Consider the following 24,339-nt stretch of genomic DNA (forward strand, 5'->3'; position numbering starts at 1 on the left):
TATTTTATTTTTTGAAAAGTGATTAAATGGTCTTTTTGAACCCGACATATATCATATCATATAAATGAGGAAACACTGTTGTTGTATTTTTTTATTTAAACTTTATGCCAATTTGAGTGATGTGTGTGTGTATGTATATATATGTGTGTATGTGTGTGTGTATGTATAAATATATATATATATATATATATATATATATATATATATATATTATATGGGCTACTGGATACTGACAGACCGAATGGGGTAATGGCGAACCAACCAGATATAGTGGTGGTTTACAAAGGTCAGAGGAAAGCTGTGGTGGTGGACATTGCGGTGCCATGGGATAGTAACATCCGCAATAAGGAATACGAGAAACTAGAGAAATACCAAGGCCTCAGAGAGGAGCTGGAGAAGGTCTGGAGCGTGAAGGTATCGGTGGTGCCCGTAGTGATCGGAGCACTTGGTAGATCCCAAGAAGGACGTCGGTGATCTTGGTCCAGAAAAGTGCAGTGCTCGGAACAGCAAAGATACTGCACAGAGCCCTTAAGGTCCCAGGAGGACCGGAGCTTGAAAGGGGACCACCCGCGGAGGGTTTATATATATATATATATATATATATATATATATATATATATATATATATATATATATATATATATATATATATATATATATATATATACATTGCCATGATTATTATCCACTTGAGTGATTTTTTTTTCACTGACAATGGCAATGTTTTGGGTTTATTTAATTATAAACTATAACATGCATCGCAGTTAGATTACAATGTTACATTTTATTCATTGTAAAACGGAAAAAAATAATAATAGAAAAACAGCTCCATTGACATTTCACCGTAACAAGCAGTGGATTGTCATTTACGTGTTTGTTGAAAAATGGCTACATAATACAGAATATTAAGTCAAGAGCAGTGGGAGGCGATAGGGCGTAGTTAAAGACAGTCAAATGCAGAACAATACAGGATTACTCAAACATATATGAATCAAATGAAATACAATTTTAAGATGAGGTAATGATAAAGGAAAAACAAGCTCATAAAAGTTGATTTCACATGATATATTCCCTTTATTATGTCAGAAAAACTACTTCTGCAAACACCCATCCCACTGCTCCCATTAAAACACCTTTTCTATTGTTATTTTCCACCTTCCCGGTTTCAAAACATGCCCGTTCCATTATGTCTTAAATGACCTTTTTGATGGCATGGATCATGATAGGAATTTTTACAACCTTTTATAGTGCTTGTTGTAATATTAACTGGCATTTCACAGACTGTTTGTTCAGAAGAGGCAGTTCTTGAACTCGCGTAGACTTTGACAGCGCGCTTTTATGGGCCCCGCGGTGACAGTTAGGGCCATCCTGAAGCTGTTGCACTGATGTCTGAGAAAACATTGTAAAACTGTGGAAATACGGGTTAGGAAGTGTGAGGTCCGAAGTGCTGAGAGGGCAAATGGAACTGTCAGTGAAGAGAAATGTGTGAACTATCGATGGTCTGAATGAATCAAGAAGTACACGTAATTGGAAAAAAAGGTAAATCAAAAGTGATCTTCTAAGGTTACTTCTATTATTGTGAAATGCAGTTTGCGGTCATGCATTAAAAGTCCACTCTGTACATTTCTTTTTTTTTTAAATACAACTAAAATAAAGACAGAACAACGAACAAAACAAGACACAGAGAGCATTCAAACTATTTACTTTATTTTTATTAATTATTTTTAAATGTTAGCTATAATGTCTGTCCGTTCGGTTTGTGTCATCCATTTTTTGTGCTGGCTTTTTTTGCTGCAGCCTGAAATATGTTTCATAGGTATCCATTTATTGTGTCTATTGCAGGGTTTTAAGGCCCATAACTCTTTTTGATTTTGTTGTTTCTTTGCCCAAAATGTTGCACGGGAGGGCGTTAAACCTTTCTATTAATGTATTTACTGTATTTAGTGTTATTATTGAGAACCAGACAAACCATCTCTATCTCCATGAGGATGGATATTAAGTATTAGTAGGTCTATCAGAGTATGTGTTAAGGTTGTAATGTCAGCTAGTACTAATAGTGAAAACAGGTAAAATAAGTTATATACATAGTAATGGAATAGTGGTCCTAAACGTTATGATTACAGTGTTCTCGCTGGGCTGAGGTTGAAGGATGAAGTACTTTTTTAAACAGTGTCATGAGATGCAGTTTCCAGTGTTATTATTATAGGTACATGCAATGAATATTTTTTTATTTCAAGACCTACCGCTTTCATCATTTTCACACTCGAGCCACTCAGCCATTTTTTGGAAAATCCACTGACACGATGCTTGTGAACTACAGGATCAGCAACTTTTTCATTGTTTTTTCATCACACAGACTACCACTTGTAAAACTATAATAAATATTTACAACCGGTTCTGTCCCACCAAACCAAGTCCTAATTTTTTTGTGAACTTGAAAAATGCACGTTTTGTTAGGTAATTCTTCAATATAATAGGCACTTTAGAATTTACCGTAGTTTACTTGTTATTTGCACAAATATTTCTATAATTATAGAATAGTTTGGTAAAGTAAACCCACCATTAGATGCTGATTTTGGTTGCATAAATGATGTGTCACAATAAATTTCCCCCAACAGCAGTATTTCTCCATTAGAGCGAAACAGGCACAACTCTATGTAACTTAGATATTTCCTCTCTGGCGTCAGTGAAATGGACCAGTGCTTCTAATGTGCTTTCTGACATTGTTGTATAGCATTAAAAGTAATCGAGCCCTGCGGCTTTAGTTGTATTTTAATCATACATCTACAGCACACAGGCGGTTATAGGACATGCAAACACAACCCAAGCTGTGCCCTTTGTGACCTTTAGGGTAGGCCATGAGAAGCACCAGTCTCAAGTGCGGTCAGGAAAAGAACAATACAAAACACAATGGGGCCAGATGACTTACAATAATGGTTGTGAAAGTTTGCGTCATATTGTAGTTGAAGATGTTATTGCAGTGCCTGGAATGTTCCTCTGTATGGCATTAAAATTACGGGCAAAGATACGGGTCAGATCTGTGGAGATGCAAGCCCACTCATTGTAAGAATGCAGGTTTTCAAGGGATTTTCTAGAGATAAAAACACCTATAATTTAATAAAATAAGAGAGTATGTGATGGAATTGAACAGAATTGTATAATAATAATATAAGTGCCAATGTTTCTGTTCAAATGCATGTGATGTGACATGTTAAAATTAGTATCCATGGGTTGCAGAATGATGTGCAATTAGCCATTGCCATAGCTGTTAACAATTTAAAACTAAATGTTATGTCTTTTGAGTGAGAACAGTCTTCAAAATGTTGCATCAAACTGGAAACTGAAACCCATAGATTGGTTTAGAACTAGTTTAACTCAGAGCTTGTTTTATTTCCGTCCTTATTTAGATATTCTGACATGAAGGTTATCAGTACAACATTTTTAAAAACCACCACAAAATTATATTAAAACAAACATTGCTCTCATATTGAAGGAATTGCAGACAGTAAATTGTGAAGAGAGACTTTATACAGCAAACTTTTATGAGCGCCTGTGATATACATTTTGGACAACACTGCCATTGTGTGGTTGGTAGTGGATTTGCAGACAATTTCTATTAACGTTAATGTAAAGTACGCAGCAAAGTCGTTTGGCATTCCAATATATGATATGTTAATATGATGAAGAAGAAGAAGAAGAAGAATAAGAAGTTTTAGTTCTAATTAATTTGTGAATAGATACATATAGAAAAGCCTTCATACATATAGAAAAGCCTTCATTAAAAACATAACACAATGTTTGTGCAAAATAACTGCATGTTTTTGTTCAGTTTTTTTTTTTTTCAACGTTTACAGAACGACCCCAATCCGCCCACTTCCGCCGCCGCAGAGGGAACACTTCCGGTTTTAAAGATGTCGCCTTCATTGTTTAATTTTGTCGAAGCTAAAAACAAATTTGCGGTAATATGGGCTCAAATTTCCTTTCTTTCACACACCCTATATACTTTAAATAACACAAATTCAGATATGTCTTATATTTGAAGTACTTGAACATACACGCTTTTATTTTGAGCATATTTGTTGTGGTTAGCATGTTTGAGCTAAATGCTAAAATTCACTATTTTGTCTCTGTTTTACAGGCATCTGCTAAACATGCTCTCACGGCGAAAAGCTGCAAGCATCTAACTAATGCCTTCAACCTGATGAACGGAAAGTAAGTAACATTTCCTTTACGTTTGTGCCTGGGTTCGATCTTTGGTGTAAACATTGCATTTAGTCTTTCATCTGGACATCTACACATCATTTTGTACAAGATAATTTTGTGACTATTGCACATTCAAGAGCTGCAATTGCAATTTTATTTTGATAATCGTAATTATTATTTGAACTATATAGACTCTTAAGACACATGCCAAAATACCTTTTTATAACAACTATAACAAATATTGAATTAAAACTTCAGAAAAGGATACACCATTTAAGATTGTTATCAATAATTCCATTTATTCATATACATTCTCTATCTAAAAGCCTTCAATCACCATTTTTCAACCTTTAGGCCACAGTTCTTTTATCACTTGGTTTACGGATCCGCCCCACTTAGATTATTGATTTCTAATTTATAAATAAAATACTTTTTTATCACATTTTTTTTTAAGTACCGTCGACAACGCAAAAATAGCATTAAATGAAATATAAAAAGCGGTATTAAAGTTTGAATGGACGATTTTTTGGCCCAAATCTGAGTCTTATTTCCTCGTGGCGTGCACTGCCGATTAGTCCTGCCACTTATCAATCATAAAACTCACCTACCGCTCACCTGCAGCCGCGTGCGGCTCGTCCTCATGAGCAGCACGTTTCCGCGTGTCTAAGCGCATTGATCTGTCATAATATAGTTCCCTCAGTGTACGGGACATATTTAGGACGGAGAAAGACAGTTCGAGCTGACTCAGAAGAAGATGGAAATCTACGGGAGATGAGAGATGTGATGCGATCGATCGCGTTAATAAACAAACCCATGTGTGTGTTTTATCAGTCCGCACGGGGGAGTGCGCATGCGAGTTCTCAAATCGCAGAAAAATCGTCCATTGCGCCTTTAAGTAAAAAGATAAGAGAGCGTGAAGCAATTTTTGGGCAAAATCCTGCGGGAGTCAGCCAGCTGGCCAGCGCTCCATGGCCCAGTGTGGTTTCGCATAACCATTCTATCTGGGGGCCAAATCGTCTTGAAAAAATATGCAAGTGGTGATTGGGATGATACAGTTGGAGATATACTAAACAGACATCTGCCCGACAAAATATGTGACTGGAATGTCATGGAAATCACCTGCAGCAGCAGCGATGAAGCCTCTGGACTCCTGTTGAAATGTCAACTCTGCTGTTTGTACTCATAGACTTGGGTTCCAAATTCATCAAATGTGTTCTTTGACATTTATATTTTTCCTGCCTGTCGCCTTATTTCCTTGAAATATTATATTAATGTTTTATGAAGAAAAAATCTTTTGAAATTGAAATTATATTTATATTTCGTCCGCCTGTTCAATATATTTCTTTTAAAAATCCGTAAACCAAGTAATAAAATAACCGCGGCCATATTTGTTTAAAAATGTATTTCAGATATTGAGAGAATATAATAGCTGTTGACTAGTCAATTACTACAATAAGCGTTAGCTGCAGCTCTTGCTTACATACATTTACTTTACTGTTACACAAATTACACAAACTACTTTAAACAATATTTATCAATGAAGAAAGGAGTTGTTTGAACACATACCAGCACCACACCATGAGGGAGGAGACAAGACACAAGATTGGGTTCATGAGAATGAGACAAGACAAGATTTCTTCACCATTTAACGCAACATTTTAAATTCACTAATGGAATGCCCCATGAGCTGTGCCAAAAGAATAAATACATGCAAAATAACACAATTGAGGTTCAGTTTACAATTTTGGGGCCTCACAATGTGTTATTTATTTATATTTTCGGTGTCATTGTAGCACTTTTTGACCCACGGCTTATCAAAACATCACTCACTTATGCTAACCCTTTTTGTCTGAGCTTAATGTAAATTTTCCTCATGTGCACAATCACGAGATCTTCTGGCACAAGATCTTACCATTGCTACTGTACAAAAATCAAAAGACCTTTATTGCAAATGTTTCTTAAATTTGTATCTCAGTTGAAATACACTATACTTTACTACATAAAGTCCTCTGTCTCACTTGAATATATTTTAGTACCTTTTATAACTGAAATATGTTTATTTTGTATGGTTGTTTTGTTTTTTGGACTTTTGCTGTTTGGTTAATCTATTTCTTTCACCATTTAGTGAAACCGAAAAGAAAACTACCCTGGACCAGGCTCTGCGATGTGTCCTTGGGGAGCAGATGGTAAGTATAAAAAAGTCTTTATTTCTATGATATTTGATTACGTTGAATTTCATTTTGATGTTTTCCATTTGCAGAATGAGCTGAAGAAGAATGTGGATGAATACTTGGCTCTCATTGACCTGAGCATCGATGCGGTGACGGAAGGTAAGGCTAATTCTGTAATAAGTGAGTGAGTTTTCTTTTCTACAGTCTCTCATAAACAGCTCAGTGCGGCTTAGATGTAATTACCGTAGTAATAGTTAGCTAAAGAAAAAATAAATTAATTTAAAGTAATTTTTTGCTGGAGAAGACACTGTGAATTCAGGATTTGTGTTGTCATGATACAAGGGCTGTCAAATGCAGAGAAAATGTAATTTGCCATTAAAACTAGTATCAAAACTAGGTTTTTATTTTTTAGAATGAGTTGCTCCTTTAAAAAATCACATAAAGAGCCTTTCCGGAACAGTTAGTTTTAGTATGATCTTGCGCTTGATCAGATCTAGTATAAAAATACCTGTAATATAAAAAATATGTTTCAATATATATATTTGTTTATTTATGTATATTTTTAAAAAACGCTTCTTCGTTTTGCTCCAGGTATCTGCTCAGCGACCACGCCCTTTCTGTTGCTGGGCGACGTGCTGGACTGCCTTCCTCTGGACCAGTGTGACAAAGTCTTCACCTTCGTGGAGGAAAATGTGTCCACGTGGAAATCGGTAACTTAAATTCACGCGCTGAAATTGGCCGTAGCTGTATTTGATGCTCAAACGTCCATATCGTGTTTCGAGCGCTTTACTAAATCCTAAATTACATTCAACATTATCACATCATACATTAAATTGTACTTCAATAAGGACTGGACCATGCAACAATTTTTAGTTTTTTTCCTATGATATTCCATTTTATTTTGTCTTCTTGAAAACAAATACAATAGTGTTAAGTATTAATTTCCAGATAATAAACCATATAGATGTTTAATTATCGCCATTTAACACAAACAAATCTATTCAAAAAACCCAAATTTACGATTAAAATGTGATTTATTACTGAGCCCTAATTGCAACTTTGACTTGTCTACGTTCATTTATATGCATTATTTTTTTCTCTCTCCCTCTCTCTTTTCCAGAACACCTTTTACACAGCCGGCAAAAACTACCTGTTAAGAATGTGCAATGGTAATAAACGCCGTTACGATTAGCTGCAATACAAAAATCATAAAAACTAAACTTGTTTTTGTTTAGATCTGTTGAGAAGACTGTCCAAATCTCAGAACACCGTCTTCTGTGGGCGCATCCAGCTCTTCTTAGCTCGCCTTTTCCCTCTGTCTGAAAAATCCGGTGAGTAAATAAGTCCATGTTATCTGTCATATTAGGGCTGTAACAGTTAATCGTGAATAGTCTGCTATTTTACTAATCGCTTGTCTTTATCTGGTATTATTAAAGTGCGTATGACAGGTTTTTAAGACTTTCTAATTTTGACTTTATTTGGTGTAATTATACCTGTCGTGAATATAAATTATAGTTTTTCACCAATCAAGTATCTATTTGTAGAGGAAATTGGACAAATCTGTAGAAAGAAAGTGACATCACACTTGGGGCACTCATTCCATCCAAAGTTTATACAGAATTTACACAAGAATTTTTCTTTTGGACCTTCTAAACATGAATTAAACAAAATAAAGGCGCTCTCATATATTTGTATTAGTCAAATAACATTAGACATTAGATGAGTTTTTGCCCAGTGGTTGCTGGGTAATTTCCTCGTGTGATGTCATCAACTACAAACGGGAAGCAAAGTTATAAACCTTAAAATGTGGTATTCTGGGATAAAATGTGTATAATTTTTAGCAAAATGTTAAATATATTAACTACAATTAACTACATTTTAATTCAATGAGTTGTCCAACCTGTAATATTGTTATTGTTATTTTAAACAAGAATACAGTTTTTATTTAGAAGCCTTTAGTTGGCGTATTTTTAACATTATCTGGTTAAAATGTAAAAAAGAAAATATGAATATGCTATAGCAATAATTGTTGAATAAATAATTGCAGCCCTAATTCTTTAAAACAATACTAATGCCTACATTGTGTGTTTGCTTTAGGTCTTAATCTCCAGAGCCAGTTTAATCTAGAAAACATCACCGTTTTCAACAAAAATGAACAAGAAAGTACTCTGGGGCAAAAGGTGAGCAACAGCAATTGTGTAATGGAGATCCGCTTTTCTCACAGCAAATGAAATGTTTTTAAAGGTCCCATAACATGCAAAATCGACTTTTCAGAGCTTTTAACATCTTACATTGCTATTTGTGCTTCATATATGTACCCAGAGTGTTTTTTTGATTGATTCCCGCAGTGTTTAGCTATATTACAGACTATCTCCTTTCCTCGAATCTCCAAACTGACGGGGGGTGTTCACAGGACCGCGTCATAATCACAGGCACGCGTCATCATCCTGTTCTATCGTTTCTCACTCACTGGCGCGGCAGGAGCGGTGCATCGCGGAGCAGACAGCTGTGGGGGACACACTGCGTCCCGGGTGGGCGGGGCACACACACGCTCTGAGACTACGTCACGGGTTGGGCGGGGGAGCCAGATCGCTCTTTGCAAGGGTGGGGGCGAATATCAAACCAAGCCGTTTGCATTTCCGGGTTGGTGAGGGGGTCCAAGGTCTGGGTGATATTTCTTAACTATTATGTTAAGGGTGTTGCACAACCCTTATTATTATCAATTATACACTTAGGATAGACTACGAAACGTGAAAAAAAGCATGTTATGGCACCTTTAATCTCATGGATCATAAAATAAAAGTTTGTATTTCAGCTACACATTATTGAGATTGTAAGTGTGTAATTTTCAGTCTCTTCTCCAGCACACGGAGGAGAAGGAGGAAGGGATGGACGTAGAAGAAGGAGAGATGGGAGAGGAAGAGGGCCCAGCGCCGTGGTAAAGATTAGAGTGACTTATACAGGACCTTTGACCTTTATATGGACTTAACTGTGCAAAAGAACTGGGCTACAGCTATAGTTTTGTGGTTAAACAGGGCTGCGGATGAGTTTGTAGTGAATTTAAATGTATAATTTGGGAGAAATTCTCTATCAGCCTAGAAAAATTGATCATCAGTTTTTCTGGATTCTAAACAGTCGATATCGGCCATGAACAAACACATCGCGTTCTTAATAAAGAATTGACATTTCTGGTAAATTCTTAACAAAATTGTTAACATGTTTTTCTTTATTGCTCCCACTCTTCTGCTAAACTCTGACAATGCTGTTAATTAGCTTTTGTTGACTTAAAGTGCAACAACTGTTTTAAAATAGTTGAAAACATGTTTTAATAAGGAACCAAGCTGAAATTGAAATTGTTCTGTCAGTTTCAAGTTCTCAAGAATTTGAAAATAACCATATACAAACCACTATCTCGTGTTTTGGGACTGTCCTGTCACTCAGAAATATAAGTTTTTGAAATAAAAGCTGTGTCCCAATGAGTACCTTTTAAAACCCTTTAAGTTTGTACCATAAACAAAAATTACAATGTGGTCGACGTTTTTAATCTCAGGTTTAAGATATGAATAATTTTGTTTAGCGTTTCTCTCATAACTTTTAAGATTGCACTATTGAAAATGCGTCAATAACACTTTATTAATGAATGTTCCTTTTGCGCAGCTCTATTCCAATCGACTACACGCTCTACAGAAAGTTCTGGATGCTGCAGGACTTCTTCAGGAACCCCGCGCAGTGCTACGATAAATTCTCCTGGGTGACGTTTGTGAAGGTGAGACACAACACGGGAAAACGACAGGAAAGTAAATGACTGTGTGTAATATTTGATTGGTACAATGATTTGCTCCTCTGCAGTATTCCGACGACACTCTGGCCGTGTTTAAGAGCTTCAAACTGGACGACATGCAGGCGTCCAAGAAGAAACTGGAGGAGCTGAGGGCTTCCAGTGGAGAACACGTTTACTTTGCCAAATTTCTTACAAGTGAAAAGGTAACGTCAATAAACTGTCGAAATAACTGCTCTTCATACTTGGTTTAGGTCTGAGCTTTTTGATAGTGTTTTGTTTTAACATTTTCAGTAATTCAAAGCTCTTACTCGGCCATTTTATATACAACATTTGCAAAAAACTCTGAAATACCATAAATAAAAGGAATTTATTAAACAGAAGCTTGCAGCATTTTGAATTAACAGTTTCTATGTGCTACTCGAACCGCCAAGATATTTACAGACACGTTTTAGCACTTTACTAATATGTGCTAAAACATCGCCTGATACAGACTTATGTGGTTACTTCATATGTGGACTGTGGCTTTAAGTTCATCGATTAATCGCATCTAATTAATTATTTAAAAGACTCTTAGTATGTTAAATGTACTTTTTTAGCTTTTAATCGTGTTCTGACATTGTTCCCTCTTCAAAAACATACCTGGAGTATCTCCCATCCAAGCATCAAAAACACCCCACTCTGAATTTTCTCGATCTGTGATGTTTTCTGATTTGTGATGTGGCTCTGAGAATCTTCTGCACTGTTTTTATGTCTGCAAATCATCACCATCAACAATTAGCCTGTGGTTTGAAATGCCAAACAATGTATTCAAGAGCATGTTTAAAGGTTATTAACAATAGAAATGATGTATAATATTTGTCCTTGAATAATTTTCAACTAATTTAGGAATCAAAACATCATTAACTGGTCTATACATAGGTTCCAAAACATGCCAAAAGCTGAGAAATTAACTTTTGTTTTTATTATTCATTCTTCATTGCATAAAAACGTGTAAGTTCAATGTATTTGATGAACATTCTTTAGTCTATAAACATGCTCCACCAGGATCCTCAAACAACTGTCCAAATATTTTCATCGTGTGATTTCTGCATTCTTAACAATTAGACTAATCGATCAGTAAAAGTTGCTGTCCTTGTCCTGGTACCTTCACCTCATATATTCTGTTTGTTTGTACTTTTTGCTCTTGTGCAGCTCATGGACCTGCAGCTCAGCGACAGCAACTTCAGAAGACACATTCTACTGCAGTACCTCATCCTCTTCCAGTACCTCAAGGGTCAGGTCAAGTTCAAAAGGTAAAACTTCCACAATGTCCAGATACTAAATGTCCACTGCCCGCTGTCTTATCCCGGGATGTCCTCTTACAAATGACCAAAGAACTCGTCTGTGATAAAGATCATCTGTTTTCTTTGTTCAAACCTGTTCCTCATTGGAGGGACGGCTTTTTACAGTGTACACGACTCTAAATTAACCAACCAGTGTATTTTTACTCTGTACTGTGTTCTGTGATGCAGATTTATGCTGTTATTTGTTTCTGATTAAAGCTCCAGTTGTGTAATCAATGATGACCAGTCGACGTGGATTGAAGAGACGACCAAATTAGTTTACCAGGTCAGCCACGTTTGCTAATTCTGTGGATGAAGATTACGTTCTGAGAAAAGAATATCTATCAAATGTCTTAGTTTCATATTTTCTATTACATCATTTCTGTTTTGACGAGATCACAAGTCGAAAAGAGAACAATGAACCAATCGTGACGAGACGATGTTAAAATGAACTGTAGTCGTATTATTATGATAAAGACGGTCACATTATTGAATTATCGAACTGTTTCACCATTAATACTCATAATGCATCAATATTCTGTTTGTTGAAGTCTTAAGTCAGTGTATTTTAACCTTTTATTGGTTTAAAAAGTAACAAATAAAATAAATAATCAACTGACAAGGCGACTAAGCGCTAAAAGTAATCACTGACTAAAATAATCGTTAGTTGTTGCCCTAATCACAAAAGTCTTTTATTAGGGATGAATGATGTTGAAAATAATATCCATTTTTGATATCGCTGAGTTTTTCTCCCTAATATTGTACTAATAACAATATTGGGGGGGAAACTCAGCGATTAATGAGTAAAAATTAAAATAGAAGAGCAATTAAGCTAAAATATCACACAAAAATATTTGATGTCTTGCTATTGACGTTAGACAAATATTAGATATCGGTCACTTTTTTCATCTCATATTAAATGTTCCACAAATACTTTCTTTCCTCCTATAAAACCCTGTGCTTTGCTTTGTAGCTGCTAAAGGAGATTCCACCAGATGGAGACAAATTTGCCACAATGGTGGAGGTAAAGAAATGCTCCCTTTCATTCCAAACATCCGCGCGTCGTCGTAGACATTTTGCTCGAATAATGATTCAAACGTTTGTCTACAGCACATGCTCAACTCCGAAGACTACTGGAACTCGTGGAAGAACGAAGGATGTCCGAGCTTCGTCAGAGAAAGGTGCTCGTCTCACTCAAAAGTCAAACTCCACCAGACTGAAGTAACCGGTGTTTCTGTTGCCGAGCAGGGCGGTGGACGAGAAGCCCAAGAGGCCCAGCAGAAAGAGGGCCGCCCCGGAGGACTTCCTCGGGAAAGGCCCCGACCGCAAGATCTTTATGGGAAAGTACGTTGTGTGTGGATGAAAAAAGCTAATATTTGTTCAATTTAACAAAATAAAACAATTACAGAATGAGAAAGTGTAAAAGCTAATCGAATTTAATAAAGAATTGACATATATAAGCTGTAATATATCAGTAAACACGCTGTAGGTCCATCCTTTTATTATTTAACTCTATTTGTATTATTCAAAGTAGGGATGTCAAGATTATTTGGTTAATCGATAATTGTGATTATTCAGGTTACAATTTAATGGTTAGAACCAAACAAATAATGACCATTTTCAAAGCTATAAGTGACATGTTTAGACCACAGGGATGATTGAAAATGAAAGATCTCAATAAAAGTCTCAATAATCGTGAATAATTGTTACATTGTGATGTTTCTTCTTCTTCTGAAATCAGTTATCGTGACATCCCTAATTCCAAGTGGATTTTACATGGATTACATTTTATTTTGTCCTCATTTTAGAACAAAATTATAAAAACGAATTACATTACAGCAATATTTATCCGTTCACACTGTACAAAAGTGTTTAAAATACAGAAAATGCGTAAAGCTTGGGCCGATATTTTCTTTAACATTGGTATCGGCCTAAAATGTCCTTATATCAGCAGTCAGTATTTAAGTTTGTTGGAATTATTAGCATTTTTCCACATTTTATATTGTATTGTATAACCTATGCAGCTGCTACTGTACTTTTAATGATATATATCTTTGTTTCCAGTGATGAGTTGACGCGTCTGTGGAACCTAAACCATGACAATATGGAGGCCTGCAAATCCGAGTCCAGGTAAGTCGTCCGCCCGTCCTCAGCCTGGACCTTTCCCCGATCATACACCTGAATAAACCTTTGTCATTGCAGAGAGTTCACGCCTTCACTGGACGAGTTCTTCGCCGAGGCAATTGAGCAAGCCGACCCCGTCAACATGGTGGAGGAGGAATACAAGTCAGTGCATTCCATTTATGCGCCGCGATTGGTTTTACGTCCGGCGGTCGAGCTCATTCTGAAAACCCATCTTTCAGAGTCGTGCGTAACCCGAACTACGGCTGGCGAGCTCTGCGGCTGCTCTCCAGGATAAGTCCGCATTTCTTCCAGCCGACGAATCAGAAGTACAAGAGCCTGGCGGACTACCTGGACAGCATGGTCAGCAAACTGGCCAAAGAGCTGCCGGTCAGTGCATTCTTCTGTCTCCGCTCCCGTCCACACGTCACTGTCAGTATGGCTTCTTAACTCTGCACGTTTCCCGTTACAGAAAGACATCCCTTCAGAGGAAATAAAGACCGGAGAAGAGGACGACGACGACAACGGAGACAATCTACTCAAAGAGAGCAACGACAGTATGTTTTTACACCTCAATGTATTTCAGTGGATTTACCATGTGCACTTAAGGCAGGACTAAGTAACCCGAGCAATAGAGGGTTTTTTTTTGCTCCCTTTCTTTGTTGTAATAAGACGGTAGAATCACATACTAAAATATTTGACTTGGCCAAATGTATAGATTTTTTAAAAGGGTCAGGGTTTCTCAGGAGAGTTGTCTTCGGGTCGATGTCAGTACGGCTGCTTTTACGCCCAGAGACGCCTCAAACGTCCAAAAATACATATTTAACCATTACAGGGACTTGTTTTTATCAGGTAAAATGTTGCTTAGTTCTGCTTTGAAACCTTCTTTACCCAATCCAGTTAGCTTAACTGCATTCATTATTCATGTTTCACAAATGTCTTGCAACATAAATTGGAACTCCACTTGCAACAGCATGTTCTTCCATGTTTATTATTGTGAAAAGACCTTTACAATTAAATGCAGACAGTGCAAATAGGTGTCACATTAGGGGTGGGCAAAGGGGTGTTTTTTTCTTGTTTGCATTAGCTCCAGAAGCAAATTCTGATGATATTTTCACAAAGCATCAGGAATGGGCTAAAATGTGACTGGTTCAGGTTCAAGTAGAATGATCAGTTCAGCCATGAGTCCTCACCATGTTTGGAACTTCTCCCTATTTTGACAATTTTGCCCTTTTTAAAAAAAAATTGTGTGGAGAATCCTCTGTCACCAGTTTTTGTGGTACGATTAATGATCTGCTTTTCTTTCTGAAGCAAGAATAGGTTAAACTTTCTACTTCTTACGAACATTGGAATCTTTTTATCTGTGACAGCCCTGGTATGTTGCCTGTGGGTAGTTGATCATCTGTTTTATTTATTTTTTAATTTTAATTGGTTGACATTGTTTGTATCCTCTTTTTTAATAATAATTTAATATTCTTTCTAAAATATTCTAAAACAACTTAATCGTTTTAAACATCAACAATACTAGATGTTTTACTTCTCCAAAACAACAACTGCAAAATGATGAATTTCAATACACATTCCACCTCTGCTCATTATTGATGATATTTATAAATTATAATTGTATTTATTTTAAGCAATCTACATTCCTCCAGAGTGTATAAATGGGTAAAACACATTTTTCTCTACAACAAGAAAAATAATGACGTCTGTGCCCGCTCCAGGTCCCAGCGTGCAGGGCATCCAGAACAAACTGGTGACCAACCAGCAGATGGACGAGATGGCGGCCAAGCTCGGGGCGCAGTGGAAGACTCTGGCCTCGCAGCTGGAGATGAAGGCGTCCGAGCTGCGGGAGATCGAGGCGGACAGCGAGGACGTGGAGATGCAGGCCAAACTGCTGCTCGTGGCCTGGCAGGACCGCGAGGGGACGCAGGCCACCGTGGAGAGTCTGGGCTCGGCTCTGAACGCCGCAGGATTCTCACACATCGCAGAAGGACTCACTGACGCTTAAAGTCCGAGCACAGCTATCGATGTCTTTTCTTACCAAAACTCTCTTGTTAGATATGTTTTGTACGGAAGTTTAAATTAGTTTTTCCTATTAGGGATGTACAATAAATGTTTTTCTTATTATATGATCTACTTATTTACAATCATTTTGCATGCTGACCTAATTACAAAGGCCCATTATACTTGTATAGAGTAAATAGATTATGTGCGAGAGATATAAGGCAAATTTGATAAATTACTTTAACTATGAAACAAATTCATTTAAATTTTTATATGCAATCAATATCTGTGAATTTTATCTAAATCTGGGCCATACCAGGTTTAAATTGAGACTATTTTAAATCCAGGCCATAATAGGTCTGAAACAAGACTACTTGTTATACTAGTTTTAAACAAGGACCAACCCAAAGGAAGAGAAAAATGTGGATTAAATGCACTTTAAACAATTTAAACAAATATATGAACTTCCGGGGTTCAGGCATCACCCGAAGGAGCTTGCCTACCAGTTTGAGAATCCGTCGTTTGTCTTTAATTCATCAGCTCGGATAAAGTATTTCAAACTAACTCAGTGTTTTATAATTCAAAACATTAAATATTTACTATGTAACTAGCTAAATGTAATGAATAGTCTCCATAGAAATATTTTATGGGTGAAATGAGTGGCATTTTATAGCCAAAGGAACAGAGAACAGAGAACAGAGACGAGCAGGAGGCTCTAACTTTGTAAATGATCTAGAGTAAGACAAGGCTTCACTGATTGTTTTTCTGCAATTTGAATTTGAAAATGGATTTATACAAAGCCCTGGTGCAAGTTAAAATAAGTTTTAACAGTCGCATAAAAACCATTGACAAAGTTTGAGAAAATGTAATATTGAAGCTTTATTTCTCTGCTGTTAACTTTAAAAGGCACCTTCTCTGAACCAGCCCTCCACACACCTTTAAACAAAAAACAGTGAAGATTTGGCAGAAAAAACAAAAACAATGCAAGTTTTAACCCAAAGTAAGTGCGTTAGGTGTGATGTGGAAATCGTAGACAGCTCGTCACTTGTCTAGGCAGTCGTTTTGATAAGATTACCGCTTTAAAATATGACCTCAAAGGCTTCAATATACAATGTGTATAAAACATTTAATGAACTTGCAAAAGTAGACTTAAAAACCTTCTTAAAGGCTAGAGTCCAGAGAGTGCCTTAAACGCCCACAATGATTTTAATATTTAACAACAGGACAATTTCTTTTACAAGCATTTGTGTAGGTTACAAAATCAAAATTAAGGTAATCAAATGTTTAAAGACACCAGTTTTATTGCACGTGTTTGGAGACAGTGCTTGGAAATGGCCTTGATGAGTGGGGTCTTTAGTGCGATGGTTACTGCTCCTGGTCCAGGATCTCCAGTCTGCGCGGGCCGTACAGTAAAACGTACGCTATGTGCCAGTCCCCGCCTCCGGACAGTCTCAGGATGTCCTCGGGAGAAACTACGCTCACTTTGTCATCGTCGAACTTCACCCACTCATCTGCACGGAGAGCAGAGGAAACATGTCAGTACATCTTTATTTTATTATGTATAATTTCTATTGTTATTGGCCTGTAAACATGTCAAGAGTATCTTTAGTTTGGAATCTCATGTTTTAGAACTAAACTTTTTTTTTTTTTTCCTCGGAAAAACTAAACACTTTGGGCCACATTTTGCCCCTGGAGGTAGTGTTAAAGCCTTTTCCAGGGGGCGTGTGTTCCCAAAATGTAAAAATGTCATCATCATCATTTTGTTCTCAGACTTTGTTGGTCAGATTTCACAGCTGGTTCTCTACACATCAGCTGAACCATTGGTTGTCAAACATATCCTCAAATTTGTTAATGCTGAAAGTATTTATTTTCGTGATGGGACCAGCCACAGCTCTATTCACGCGCACTCACTCTTTTCCCCTCTGACGTGTCTAAATTCAGTTCCTCGTTTGGCTCGTTTCTCTGAATATGTGACTGATTGTAATAAAACATATCAGACCAGAGCTTTAAAATGCTTCGTCTCCTCTCACACATCTATGTGTGTGTGTGTGTGTGTGTGTGTGTGAGCTGGATTATCTGCTTTCGGCACATCTGACCAATTACAAAAAGTGGACCAGTTTTACACAGACTGGGACAAGGATTTGGTTGAATGTGATGTGAATGTGTTTCACAAATAGAAGTTCCTCTCTGAGCTGAGCACATGAGTCTGTACGGTCCAGTCTGGTCCAGACCGTGCAGTAACAGGTGTCCAACGCAGGAGATGTCCAGCAAAGAGCTTTAAGAGTGTAAAGTACGCAAAATTGAATGTATTCATTATTCTATAACTTATCATTTGTATTCGCCATCTCCAGAGGCAAATACAGCCCTTCATGTCAATCTAGCTTTTCCACGAGATCAAAAAGTTTTTGGCTTCATCTACTGGCGGTAGGTGAAATTGCATAGGGCACATAAACAAATGCTATCTTTCCTCAGACATGCTAATGCAGCCATGCAATTGTAATGATCGAGATTTGAAATGGAGAGGATTTATTGACTTAAAAATCACTGCAGACTGACATCACATTGGGGACCCAATGTGATGTGTGGCTACCATAGCATTCATGTGCTTGGAATATATTAGGTTTTACTGTCAAAATACAGCCATCAGTATTACACCATTTGGTTATCTCAGTGGTAAGTAATGCGTTTATTGCCTAGGGCCGTTACAAAAAAAGAAAAATCATAACTATCGTAATACTATTGAATAATAACAGTTCTTTAATATTACCATGTAGTCATGTAGTCTAGATCAATAACTTTCTAAAACTATTCTGGGAAAGTATTTACAAATGTGACTTTCTCCGTTTGTGATCAATAAAAAGACAACATGGCATGAAATGGGCCGTACGGTCAAAAAAACATTGAACTTTGTGAATAGGGGCAGACATGAGTGTTTGAGATTGGACTCGGTGTAAAGTTTTATAAATAAGAAAAAGGTCCCACTTATTTAATTAATAATTTAGGTCTTAATTATGAAATGTTTTTTTTTTAGCCTCGACACTTGCTCTCTATGGGTTTCAGCTTCATTTTTTAACATCCCTCATTCTGCTACAGCTGTATTGTCATTGCAGTCTATAACTGTCTGAAGAGGTTTGACTTTATCAGTCATGGTAAAACTAGACTTCAGCTGTTGGCATCTTAGCAAACCATTTCTAAAACCGTTCTAAACACATTTTTAGTTATAATATTGTAATAAAAAGGAATGACCTTCTTTCCTCTTGACCCATCCCACATAGTGGCCGGAGGAGCTGGAGCGGCCCTGGTGAGTGAGCACGCCCTGCAGGTCGTAGTAACCGCTGTTGTTTGAACCCACATCTGCAACAGCAAGAAACAAAACCGGATGAAGAGGAATTCAGATTAAAACAGATCATTTCAGAGACAAAGTTCACATACCTTCAGTGAAAGAGAAAGGCGCATATTTCACTTCTTTTTTGGCATCGGGTTTCTTTAACTCCTGTTGTGAAAAAAATAAACCAAAACGTTAAAACCTGATTAAAAGAAGTTTCAGTGTGTTTAAGGTTTTTAAATTTACATAAGGAGCCTTTTAAGTAACTAAAACATAATACACCCCTCTTATTTCTGAAGACATTTTGAGTACATTGTGGGAACTGTTGTGTGCGCATCCATATTTTAAGATTTACGACATTATTTCACAACTTGACTGACCTTTTGCTGTTGTTTCTCTAGCTTCTTGTCCTCCATGTCCTTAAACTTGGACCTAATTGCCAGCATCTTCTCCTGGAGCTCTGAAGTGCACAGCTCGTAGACGTCAAGCATGAGCGGGAACTTGACGTCCTTCCCAACCAAAACAACCATTTTACTAACAGTTTATTACAGATAACACCTCAAAAAGAATATGGACAAACCTTTAGGACTTTAGCATTGACAGACTCTTTCTCCTTGTAGAAAAAGCGAACCATCTGAACCGTCAAATAGGCAGGAAGTCGGCTAACTTTAGACTGTTGTTGTAAATGAACAAAAGTGAATTGTTAAGACACATTTTTCAGAGCGTTGAGTCGTTATTCTGAAAACTTACAGATTTTATGTACAGCGCGTTTCTTTCCAGGGTTGGAGACATTTTTGTGATTTCTTCTTGCAGCCTCTGAAGAGAAAACAAAACGTGACAGTGCATTTTAAATAATAATCAGCTCGTAAGTTTGTGTTGAACTTGTACCAGTCGAAGTCCCGTTGCCAGATATTTGACTTCTTGGTTGATGAAGCAGCTGAGTTGAAGTTGGCTCTCTTTGCCTTTGATCGGTTCCTCCTCTTCAGACTCTGTGCATTTCATACTGAACAACAGCAGTTAAAGACGACTCATCATTTAATGTATTTATTCAGTTTTGTGAACGTAGGTGAACAAAATCCAGTGCTATTGAGATTCGTCTGGAAAATGGTTCAAACTTTATGAATTTCTTACAGCATTGCATAATCCTTATATTGTACGTTATATATTTAATTTTACTAGTAGTAATGTACATTTTTACCGTTTTTCAAATTAGACATAATGGACGATTTTTTTGGCCCAAATCTGAGTCTTATTTCCTCGTGGCGTGGACTGTCGATTAGTCCTGCCACGTATCAATCATAAAACGCACCTACCGCTCACCTGCAGCCACGTTGGCTCGTCCCCCGAGAGCAGCACGGTTTCCGCGTGTCTAAGCGCATTGATCTATCATAATATAGTTCCCTCAGTGTACGGGGCAAAATGAAGACGGAGAAAGACAGTTCGAGCTGACTCAGAAGAGACGGAAATCTACGGGAGACGAGCGATGCGATGCGCTCCGTTGCGCTAATAAACAAACGCACGTGTGTGTTGTATCAGTCCGCACGGGGGAGTGCGCATGCGCACTTCCGCCTGCGTTCTCAAATCGCCAATATAATGCTTTTAAAAAGGGTACATATTAGTCAAAATCAACTTCTGTGAGTTTTCAACATTCTAAAAAGTGTTTCTTCACCATTAGTTTACTAAAATTTGATTTTTGATTCCTGCTGTAATGCTGTATTGTCCTACAATACGTGCAGATGACAATCTGCACGTATTGTTACAGTGAAACAATGCATCAGTTCTGCAGTTTTGAACAGAAGTCAATGGACTGAAACCATAATGTCACTTTAAGCTTTTATGATTCAATCATTTCTCTGGTGCAGCAATCATGTTTGCCCAGGTCCATTCAAAGGATACGAAGTTTCAAACTCTACACCAAAATACTGGTCAATAAAATTCTTCTTTAAAGAGACAGCGGCGGCTCCACTTCCAGAGTCGACCTAACAAAACCAATGAGAACAAGTCATTTTCATCTTCAGTATTACCCAAAGATATCCCGAGAGAAACCTCACCTCCATGGGCTTCTCTGGCTCTAAAGACTCCAGCTTTTGCTGAAGGACCCTCATCATCTGCAGCCAGCACTCGTTTGCATCCTAAAGCATGAGATAAAGAATGAGTTCAAATGTCCAGTCAACTTCCCATTCTAACCAGAGTTGCAGTGCTGCGTCTAACCTGCTGGAGGTACTGTCCCTGGTCTCCCTTCTCAGCAAACTGCGGGAAGGCCAAGTGGAGGAACTGCAGCAGGATGATGGGGGGAAGGCTGGAGGAGGTCTTGTCCATCGTATCGTACAGATCGCGCAGGGCTAAGAGGAAACGTGTTAATTTATACCCTTTATATTTAGACAGATATTTAAGGCGAGACACTGCAGGTGAATAGGAAAAAATCTTAAATTAAATTTCACTTTTTCTGAAGTTTACTTATCTAAATGTAAAAATAAGGCCTTATATGTGTAAAAATAGCTAGATTTGCATACATTTGGGACATGCAAATCAGAAAAAAAAGGACCGATCCAGGTTAAAATTCGAGTTCAAAATATATATATACGTAGATCATTTTGGATATTTTATTTAGTATTTGAGTAAACTAGATATTACTAGTGATGGGCAAAATGAAGCAGGACTTCGAAAGAAGCCTCAAAATGAACCATGTGTCAGTAATAAGGAAGTCACGTGATCGGGGCTTTGGTTTATATGAAAATCAGAAATACTGTGTGCACACGAGCAGAAAAGGTTTCATACTTGTACTTGTTATTGTTAATAAAACAAAAGTTCAGACATACTGGTAAGAAACCTTCAAATTAAACTTTATATTATTTGTAATACATAGAATTCCCCAGTAGATGGCAGTGCTTTGACTGGCTGTGAGGCCTCATTGTTCAGGAGGTTTCACTTTTCCCATCACTATATACACAGTATTACTAATATTAGGGTTAGAATTAGATATCAAAAGTACTTTAATACAATCCATCAAAATCTTGTCCAAGTACAAGATTGTAAAGTTTGGTGTGTGTAGCAGATACTTTAAAGCCTGATCTTTATGTCTCTATGGGAGAAAAATGCTTTTTGAGAAAACATCCTTTGAAGTTAAATCTATGAATGCAAGTGGATAAAAGGAAAGTAATAACGTCTTAGGTGCAGATTAGACAATTTTGTTCTTTCTACATGAAAGCTTATATGTTGAGGAAGTGACCAAAGTGTCCAAAAACAAAAAAAGAATTTGCCTGTAGTGCCTCCCGTAACGTTTTATCCATTTGTTGTACCTGCTGTGATGTATTCTGACGGTGCGTTGGCCCCGGAGGATCGCAGAGCACCTGAATACCTGGAGAGCAGAGAGTATTTCAATTATTCTTGTCCAAATCAGAGATTTGATCCACACTTCATTTAACATGTAAATGCACAAAGTTATACATCTGCAGTGGAGGTGGTTAATACAATATGATTTATAGTTTTAAGAACAAAAATGCTGATTAAAAATTAAAATAACGTTGTAAACTTTCAAAGGGTATATAAAAAAGGTGATATTTATGCACTTTTGTGCATAAATATCTGATAAAATATCGTCTGTCAAAAAATAGCAAGATAATCATTTTTATCAATATTGTCCTTATATCATTGAATACAGTTTAGTCATTGACAAAAACCTACCGTCTGAGAGCGCTCTTGAGCTCAGGCACAGAGCGCAGACACTGCACTGTCGCGTTCATGTAACAGGTATTGCCCAGGTTTGTGAGACCACATGGCAACTCCATCTGAAAGAGAAGAAGAATATAACTTGTTGATTTAAAACGAGCACTAAATAAATATAATATACTTTAAAGAATGATAAACTGAGTGTCTTGAAAAGACAGTATTTGAAAGCAGTTTGAAGTGCAGACGCACCGCGGAGGCGAGCTGCTCCTCAGTCATGTCCTCCACGAACATGGGACGATCTGAGGGCGCTTCAGGAAGAGCCTCGGCTGAGCCCATCATCAGCAGCGTCATCCCCTACACACACACACACACACATTACACCACCATTAAACAGATACAGCAACAAGAGACTCCAACTCAACAAATCCTATACTTACGTTTTTGATTTTGATGTTGCCCCATTCATCGTCCTGGAAAACACAGAAAATTCAAGTTGGTACCAATTGACACGTGAAAAAAATGGCTATTATTGGAACATGGACCAGCACAAGACAGAGACACAGAGGTCAGCTAGATACTACACACGCATGTCTTGGAAGTCAATAAGCGAGATTAGGCCATTTGTGCTTGATCAACGGGAATCAATAAATGTATAAATGTAAATGCATCATAGCTACTTTGCACTCTTCCCTTACCCAGAGATCAGACAAAGCCCTTGTTTGTTGTTTTGCAAGTCTCAAGTCCAAGTCCAGATGCAGGTCAAATAATAATCAAGTCCAAGTCAAGTCACAAGTATGTAGCCTACAAGTCCAAGTGACGGCACAAGTCCTATTCTATGTGTTTCAAGTCTTTAAACCAAATTACAGAATGGAACCAAGAAGAAGTGGAAGGGAAATTGCCCAGTTTCTTATGTAATAGAATATAAAATGTTTACCGTTACAATAATTGTGAGAAGAAACATCACAAATCAATGATTATTCCCGATTATTGGAACATGAAAAATTCATTCTTTCATTCTAATACATCACTGGACGAATGAGGGACTACACCGTCTCATCAACACTGTTCCATTAATACTTGACCAGCTTTATGAAATCGAACTTTCTGAATGCAAAAGTAAAGTTACTGTGATATAAAACTGCCACATAAAACTCAATATACATTTTGGGGTCCAGATGGAATAGAAATTACATAATTCTGCTTCTAAAAAATAGTCACAATTATTAGTTTTTAATTCTTACGATTACATTGTGACCGGAATAATCAGGATTATCGATTAACCGGTTAATCTTGACATCCTATTCTGCAAGGAGGCCCATGTAAAGATCCAGAATCAAATGGAAACTCAAGTCCAAGTCGAGTCCTGAGTCTTTGTCCAAAATAGTGACTCCAGTTTGACTTAAGTCCATGTCACGAGTTCCACTTCCACACCACGATGGCAGGTTGTTGGTCCAGTTGTTTGTCCGGTTGTTTACCTTGAGCGTGCCTCCCTTCACCATCACCTTCTGCCTGTCGGGGTGCACTCCTGTCAGGGCGAAGAGCTGAGCCTTGAACACCACCGGCGGCTCCTCCGTGTTCAGCTCCACCGCGTCGAACTTCTCTTTGCCCCATTTCACGTTCACTTGAGCAACAACACAACACGTTTAGTTAGCTTAGTTTACAGCGCTTTGGTTTACTTTGTCCGGCTCAACATGCTGTGTCATAAAGCATTTAGGTACAAGCCGGCTAATCATGCTAACA

At 37.5% G+C, this 24,339-nt stretch overlaps 2 protein-coding genes across 2 annotated transcripts in view; one reads left to right on the forward strand and one right to left on the reverse strand.

Moving 5' to 3' along the window:
• Positions 1-3,865: 3,865 nt before the first annotated feature.
• thoc1 (THO complex 1) lies at positions 3,866-15,727 on the forward strand. Its single transcript, XM_072441762.1, has 21 exons — positions 3,866-3,959; positions 4,139-4,212; positions 6,329-6,389; positions 6,464-6,533; positions 6,966-7,084; positions 7,495-7,543; positions 7,610-7,705; positions 8,472-8,554; positions 9,239-9,312; positions 10,032-10,140; positions 10,224-10,358; positions 11,347-11,447; positions 11,697-11,763; positions 12,451-12,501; positions 12,588-12,658; positions 12,726-12,821; positions 13,542-13,607; positions 13,680-13,763; positions 13,841-13,988; positions 14,071-14,155; positions 15,323-15,727. The coding sequence occupies exons 1-21, from the start codon at positions 3,912-3,914 to the stop codon at positions 15,607-15,609; spliced, it is 1,974 nt and encodes a 657-aa protein (XP_072297863.1). The 5' UTR covers positions 3,866-3,911; the 3' UTR covers positions 15,610-15,727.
• A 1,065-nt stretch (positions 15,728-16,792) lies between these two features.
• Positions 16,793-24,339, reverse strand: part of usp14 (ubiquitin specific peptidase 14 (tRNA-guanine transglycosylase)) — an 8,382-nt gene continuing 835 nt past the window's right edge. The window contains exons 2-16 of the mRNA XM_072441763.1: positions 24,075-24,220; positions 23,037-23,069; positions 22,849-22,953; positions 22,615-22,718; positions 22,230-22,288; positions 21,142-21,272; positions 20,982-21,062; positions 20,827-20,909; positions 19,819-19,933; positions 19,681-19,746; positions 19,511-19,603; positions 19,311-19,439; positions 19,038-19,098; positions 18,852-18,959; positions 16,793-17,116 (exon numbers count right to left, since the gene is read on the reverse strand). Of these exons, the coding sequence (XP_072297864.1) occupies positions 16,971-17,116; positions 18,852-18,959; positions 19,038-19,098; positions 19,311-19,439; positions 19,511-19,603; positions 19,681-19,746; positions 19,819-19,933; positions 20,827-20,909; positions 20,982-21,062; positions 21,142-21,272; positions 22,230-22,288; positions 22,615-22,718; positions 22,849-22,953; positions 23,037-23,069; positions 24,075-24,220 (1,460 nt within the window). The 3' untranslated portion in view covers positions 16,793-16,970. The remainder of the gene's footprint in view (positions 17,117-18,851; positions 18,960-19,037; positions 19,099-19,310; positions 19,440-19,510; positions 19,604-19,680; positions 19,747-19,818; positions 19,934-20,826; positions 20,910-20,981; positions 21,063-21,141; positions 21,273-22,229; positions 22,289-22,614; positions 22,719-22,848; positions 22,954-23,036; positions 23,070-24,074; positions 24,221-24,339) is intronic.

Source organism: Eucyclogobius newberryi, unplaced genomic scaffold (genome assembly GCF_026437365.1).
Source record: "Eucyclogobius newberryi isolate DKJ021-1_F unplaced genomic scaffold, fEucNew1.0.hap1 SCAF_12, whole genome shotgun sequence".
Taxonomy (NCBI): Eukaryota; Metazoa; Chordata; class Actinopteri; order Gobiiformes; family Gobiidae; genus Eucyclogobius; species Eucyclogobius newberryi.

Excerpts from the sequence above, each read along its gene's own strand:
- thoc1 (XM_072441762.1), top strand. The coding sequence starts at position 3,912 with ATGTCGCCTTCATTGTTTAATTTTGTCGAAGCTAAAAACAAATTTGCG. Across the intron at positions 3,960-4,138 it reads AAGCTAAAAACAAATTTGCG|GCATCTGCTAAACATGCTCT; the intron begins GTAATATGGGCT and ends TCTGTTTTACAG. Across the intron at positions 13,608-13,679 it reads GCCTGCAAATCCGAGTCCAG|AGAGTTCACGCCTTCACTGG; the intron begins GTAAGTCGTCCG and ends TTGTCATTGCAG.